The sequence below is a fragment of the Cariama cristata genome, unplaced genomic scaffold (assembly GCF_000690535.1).
Source record: "Cariama cristata isolate BGI_N322 unplaced genomic scaffold, ASM69053v1 scaffold6132, whole genome shotgun sequence".
Lineage (NCBI taxonomy): Eukaryota > Metazoa > Chordata > Aves > Cariamiformes > Cariamidae > Cariama > Cariama cristata.
Window position 1 is genome coordinate 69,542 of NW_009605395.1, and position 6,901 is coordinate 76,442.

The 6,901-nt window shown below is 37.2% G+C and overlaps 1 protein-coding gene across 2 annotated transcripts in view; it reads right to left on the bottom strand.

Moving 5' to 3' along the window:
- NUP35 (nucleoporin 35kDa) overlaps positions 1 to 6,610 on the bottom strand; it is an 8,264-nt gene extending 1,654 nt beyond the window's left edge. The window contains exons 1-6 of one of the 2 annotated variants that reach the window (XM_009695925.1): positions 6,442 to 6,610; positions 4,393 to 4,520; positions 2,667 to 2,727; positions 1,916 to 2,057; positions 1,455 to 1,524; positions 1,236 to 1,364 (exon numbers count right to left, since the gene is read on the bottom strand). In XM_009695925.1, the coding sequence (XP_009694227.1) occupies positions 1,236 to 1,364; positions 1,455 to 1,524; positions 1,916 to 2,057; positions 2,667 to 2,727; positions 4,393 to 4,520; positions 6,442 to 6,601 (690 nt within the window). In that variant the 5' untranslated portion in view covers positions 6,602 to 6,610. Of the gene's footprint in view, positions 1 to 1,235; positions 1,365 to 1,454; positions 1,525 to 1,915; positions 2,058 to 2,660; positions 2,728 to 4,392; positions 4,521 to 6,441 lie in introns of both variants that reach the window. The other variant, XM_009695926.1, reaches the window with a different exon arrangement.
- Positions 6,611 to 6,901: the final 291 nt, after the last annotated feature.

Sequence of the window (6,901 nt, forward strand, 5' to 3'; positions counted from 1 at the left end):
GAATTAACTGCTACTTTTAAATCAGAAGCCTAAGCATTGATGTCAAATCCATCATACCTAGTTTTCAATTGCCAGGAAGAGTTTTACAGGCTAATGCCAAGCCTTCAATGGATTAGTCTCCAGAAATCTCTCTTGCCTCCAGAAATATAGGTTAATGATTATGGGTTTATTTATTGATATTTGAAAGTGGACACTATCCACAAAAGGCATAATGAGAATTCAAAAGCAATAACGATCAGATGCCTGACAATTATATGTCTTAGATCATTACTTCTAGAGTATCAGCTTATAGGCAATTCAGTCATTGACACAAAGTGAACACCAAAATAGTAAATAAGGTGAGAAGAGACTGGAAGCCCTACCATCAGAAGCCCACAGAAGAAAGGGGCATTGAAGTACATTTGTTTCTGAATTTTAATCAGTATAAAGAGATGTTTTGAACTGACAAAAATTGAAGTAATTGCAAGCTCAATTTCTAGGGCTGCCTTCTCATAGTGGTATACATTTGAAAGCTTACATTACTCTCTAGCATCACTTATCCTTAGAGGAGGCCAAAAAAATAATCTGTGAACTATAAAAGAACTGTCATTTGCTTAAGTTAAGGTACAGTACCCAATGCAAACTGCTGCAAGAATTAATGGTCAGGGCATTGTCAATGCCTGGAAACTAAGAGCTCATGATGAAATCAGACTGAAATATAGCCATGCCTACCCTGACCACTACTTACAAGAAAGGCACATGTTTTTGTGGCAGCAGGTGGGAGAACAGGACTGGGACTGTCTTGCTAACAAATTTTCAGTCTGATGTACTACGATAAACTGAAAAGCCAGAATCACACAAATAGTCACATAAAAAAAAAAAAGAGACAGAATTAGGAGCAATAACAGTCTTAATCTGCCATCTATTGCAGCCCCTAAAGGCCACAAATTCCAGCCTGGGAAACTCTTATCTCAGTTGTCTCTTATGAGATGGTTTCACTTCACATCTTGTACAGTAATAGAATTCTGTGCATTGTAACTTCCAAGGAGCATAAAGATTTCTCATAACAATCCTTCTCAGCAAGAAATTTTAACAAATACTTAAGAAAAATTCATGTAAGGTCTAATAGACTATACCTATATAACCGAACTATCAACGCTTTGCAATTAAAAAAAAATTAAAGAGGTCAGGGAAAATAAAGAGGAAGACCAAAACCAGAGTGCCTTATATTTAAATAAAAGCAGCTGTTAACTTACTTTATCTATACATGGCTTGACACCAATCATGATAGATTCACCAAAAATTCTTCCGTCTTTGCTTAAGGCTTTCCGGGCTTGAAGCTTAGACTGGTATCGAATATGCATCCAGTTTCCTGTATTGGACATCTGTATGAGATTAAGTAAAAATTGTGAAATTTAGCCTTCTAAAGAATGAGCCAGAATGTTTTCAAAAATATGTCTCAAACTAAGACATACCACATGCTTTAATATGTTTCCATACTGAGCAAACTGTAGAAGAATATATGAAGCTGATGCTTGAGGAAATCTGAAAGACAGAAAAAAAAATACTCAAAAAATTATGATGAGTAGTTTAAGAATTCTGGTGCTAAAATACAATCCTACGAACAGTTTTTAGAAATCCAGAAGACACCAGTGTGTTAATGCCATTTTAGAAGCAGTGACTTGAATATTATCTTCTAGGCATTTTTACGCCACACAACTCAATGGCAGAATGCTGCCTTTCTAACTCGAAAAAATTAACATGTAGTGCAAGTTAAGGTGCTTCACTAAAATATATGCATTTGCTGGCTTTAACCACAGTTGTATTTCCTGCAGAACCTAGGAATGCCAGACAAAAGCAATGTCCAAGTACTTCTTCCTGTATGTTGCAAAGACTTCACCCATGTTTTTTTCTAATACTTTGGAAATCAACTTACCCAAATACAGTTACCCATGTGTCATCAAGTTGATCTTCTGAAGTTAGAGAATCACCTTGGGTATAAAAAGGATCTAGCTGAGCAGGAGATAGAGTAGTTTTCCTAGGCTGCCCAATACTTGCAGGACTGAACACACCTGAAGCTGTTAAATTGAAATGGCATTGTTTAACAAATTACTTTTGTAAGACAGATAAGCTTAAGAGCCTACAGTACAAGTATACATTCAGAATCCAGCATTTCACTTGTATATGGAAGAATCTGACGGAGACTTATTTGCAGACACAGACACACAGTAAGTCAATCCAAACTTCACATCTGCAAGCATGCTAGTAAGTTTTAAGAGTAGCAACCCAGGTTTCTCCTTGACCTCTAAGCACCAGCAGCTTAATACAGAAGCCAAATAGGAACAAGACAGCAGAATTAAGCTTAGTAAGAAGGTAAGATAAGAAATCTTAGGAAGATGGAAGGCAACCCAGTAATGTCGGCTGCTTCACTCAAGTACAACCACCTCTGGGCTCAGTTCAACAACAAATGTTGAATAAAGAATAAGTAAAGTTGATTGAAATTCAGCCAATCTCAGTGTGGAAAAGTAATTCCTATTCACATCCATGTACCTTTTGAAAAGCTAGTAAATAAAGACACAACTCCTTTGCAAATTAGCAAGGAGTGGATGTAGCTTGAACACTGGTGATTTTTGTGTACTAAGGAAAGTATTGAGAAAGTAGATTGTATATTTTGACAGGACATCTACCTGTTCCAGGAGTTGATGGCATAGTTCCAACCAATGGGCTCTGTGTTAGAGAAAAGCTGCCCTGTATTAAAATACAGAAAGTAACAAATTCTTACAGGTAGGCTTCTCGGATCACAAGAGGTCATTTTCAGGTAACTTAAGCATCAGGCAAGAATATTAATTGTTTGCCTTAAGTTACTCCTAACTTCTAGGAGTAAGAACAGACATTTACATGTATATTTAATACAAGATCATTAAAAGTTATTAATGAAAAGTTATTTGACAATGTTTTTACATTCTAGCATACAGCCTAGCAGACACAGTCTGGACATTTGGTAGGCCTCAACTATTACATTCTGGAATTTCCAGCTGATTACTAAGCCTTAGAAGAGAAAGCAGTTACCTTTCCTGATCAGAGACTTAAATGCAAGTATCAGAGATAGTATAGGAATACAGAGCAAACTACAAAAGGGAGGCACCATGAGCAACAAGATTCAGGGTCCGTCTACAATATTTTATCATCTAACAAGAAAGAGCTCCTGGCATATAAGAAGAAAGCTTATTCAGACTTAAGATGAGCTTTAGGTGATAAGAACTGAAAAATCCATTAGCTAACACCAATCACATACGCTTTGGAAAACAAGTACCTTTACTTACCAATACTTAGAAACCTCATAGTTTAACTTTTTCAAAATAGGCATCTCACTATCGCTGGGTATGGTAATTCACACATTCACATGCATCCTGATGGAAAGGATGCCAGTGTAAGTCATCAGCATCTGACTTTCACTGTCTAAAGGGCTTAGAAATCACAGTAGTATAACTCCCACTTGTATTCCTCATCACCAGACTTACTTTCCCTCTCAATTACTTAGTGCAACTGTACTGAAGGAAGGTATACTTTGAGTTTTAGCTGCTAGTAGTCGTTTTCTTTTTAACATAGAAGGATTTCAATATCCAAAACAATTTTAGTGTATTTTTTGGCCTGAATCATGGCATTTCTTAGATACAAGATCAAACTGGAGCACCTGTAGACCTAGCAACATGTGTTCTCATAGTTGCTCTTTTTTTTTTAATATCCAGTCCTTTAAGACAGTATTGGATTCTGTCCTTCACAGAGAACTTGAAATGTCAGCATAAACTTTTCAGAAGGCAACAATCAAACTGCTCATTCAGTGAAAGGCCTTCTCCTTGCATCAAAAGAATCATGTTCACTGAAAAAGAACCTACTAACGCTTGACTGCTCAGCTGAGGTAAGTAGTGGAGATTATTAGAATGACGTTCTAGAAATTATACTGTTATCCTTTCCAAATTAACCCCACCTCCCTGCCCAAATTCTGATTAGATATTTTACTGGGCACAGAATTGCTTCTATTTCAGTAAGTGCCTCTCTTGCCCACTAAAAGAAAATATAATGCATATTTAGACCCTTCCAGCAATCAGCAGCCCAATAAATTTACAAGAAGGTGAAAAGCTGCAACAAGCCTGCATTTGTAATGTACAAAGCATAGCAGAGGCATGATTTGCATTTTTCATTCTCTACAGTATTGAAAATCAGTAATGATAACAGATAGCTCCACAATTGCAGCTCTCATTTAGACTACACGGGAACAGGCGCACCAAACACAGAGACTAAGCAACCATCATTTTGCTACAGCAGTTTATACAACTGAGTTAAAGAACTGACCGAAGCAGTAAGCTACCTCACATCTTCTGCTAAGAACAGGCCAGTACCTAAGCCACTTACTGGTCTTCTTGAGGTTAAAGGCGTTGATCCAAGTCCAGGACTAGATAATTCATCATATATGCTTCTAACTGGTGGAGCGCCACTTTTATCTTTATGTGTAGGGACTACTGGTTGTGGGGGAGATCCTCCTGCAATTACAAGGAACAAATGAAGAGCATGAGAAAATTTGTAATTTTATTCCACTGCTACTTGTTCTTGAAACTTCAACAGTAAATTCAGCCAAGAAAGACTGTTGACTGTTTCACTGGTGGTTTGCAAAACCATCTGGCCTACCAAACTGTTCAGGTTTGAATGTTCTACATAAGAATATCACATACGTGTCAGAAACTGCATATTTACACAAGTATCATCTAAAACTTTTAGACCTCTTATTAACCCAGTACATTCACTACTTATGTGCACTTGTTCTTTTTATGAAGTTCTGAGTATAGCTACATCTTCCTATTTTAAGGCAGATAAGTAGTGTATTTTAATCGTTTCAGAGACTAATTTCACTGTAGCAGAGATTCAAAAGCAAGGTTTTTTCAGACTTGAGACATTCCACATATTACAGAACCACACAAAAATGCACAGACATTGCACATGCACTCACATTCCCACTGCCCAAATTCCTTTCCTTCCCATGTAATTTCATATTAAATAAAAATGTAAGGTCTTGAGAGCAGGGACCAGCTTGCATTTAGACAGGATGAAGTTAAGCCAGCTGTTCTCCTGTTGTAAACTTTGGAATCTTGATATATCTCTGAGCACTTTGTGTTGGTTCACCCCAGGGGAAAAAAAAAAAAAAAATAGTTTGACTTAACAGTTTTGACTTGCAAAACATTTGGAAATTAAGCTTTTCCGAAGTACTTTCCAATCCTAAATTCTGAGTTTCAAAATTCCTCTCTGAATCATTACCACATCCAAGAACTGTTACAGTGTATTATACAAAGCACTCGCCCATCAAGGTTTTCCGTTTAAGTGATGTACTTAATCACTCATTTTGGGAGGCCTGTGTTAGTATGTTACTGGTCCCCCCTTTTCTAGAACTGATCCTCTAAGGCTGTAATCAAGCCTTTTAAAAATAATTAGGTGAAATTCACAGGACTATTTTCAATTTCATAAATATTTTCTTAAGAGGTTAGTATGCAGGGGGGACAGGGGGCACCACAAGAGCAAGAAGTAGGAGACCAACAGACCACCAGTCATAGAATATCTCAAGTTGGCAGGAACCCATAAGGATCATCGAGTCCAATTCTGCTTGAAATTGAAAGAAAAGAGTATCTAAAGTTACCTCACAGTATTTTAATCCCCAATTTCTGCTTCAAAATGACTAGCACACTAACACAATCACATAATTCAATTACACCAACTGATTTAATACAAAAGCCAAGATCACTCATAACATGAAATAAATCAATTAAGCTGTTAAATAGTCACTTGTACTTCTCAGAGAAGAAAACAGACATACACACCACCATCTTAGAAACACAGGTAAGGAAAGAGATGAGCATCTACAGCTAGGAAAAGTCACTATTCCAGCCCAATTACAGTAGACATCAAGACTGTAAATACAACCACTACATAGTAATTAAGAAGTATTTTTTAGTTTTTCTCCATCAAGTTCTTAGAAGTCTGACAATCTGCAAGTGACTTTTTAGAATTCATTGCAAAGAAAGCATCAGCTTGCACAAGCTCCATTTAGTTTGCCAGCAGACATCTCTGTTTTAAACAAGATAAAACATTGATGGCTGTATGTGCAACTGACTTGTAAAGAGCTGTATGAATTGATTTTTCACTAGAAGTTCATATTACCTTCCCTGTAAAGGTAACCTTTCCTGGTACCAAAACTGCCATGTTTAAAACATTTATTAAACGTAACTCTACTTCGAAGAATTTAGCCAAACTCCATTGAATACACTTGAGGCCACCGTTTATTCAATGAGTTGAGTTCATTTATAGCAAGTTATAAAACCACAAGAATTCAAGTCTGCAACAGTCACACAGAGCAGAAAGACAAACCAACATTTCACTTTCAGGACACTTTTTCAGCATTTAACAAATTCTGACCTGCAAGTAGCGGAGACCTCATTTCCATTACACCAACTGAAGGGCCGCTTAAAGAGCGTGGTTGCGGAGTCACTGGTGCAGGTAAATCACCCATCAAGAATCCAGGAAGAAACTGGGCACTAGCTCCTGGTTTTGGAGATGTCGGGGAGCCCAGAGTCATTGGCTCAGCTCCTGTATTCATGAAAAACACATTTAAAAACATGGAAGAAGCCAAGCGATCTAGCCTTTTCCATTGCTTAAATAGTGGTTCTATTAAAGAAACGCAAAGCAATATACAGTAAGTGACTAAGACGATTCTGATAATTTATTTTCCAAGCAGTTTATCACAATCTTGCATTTCGTGCAACTGCCACGCCGAGACTTCGTTCTTAAAATGTGCTACTTTGGTTACGGCTGAATTCCTGGTTTTAGGGGTAATTACGGTTTCTTGTTTTAAAGGTATTTCCTATGTAAAACCAGT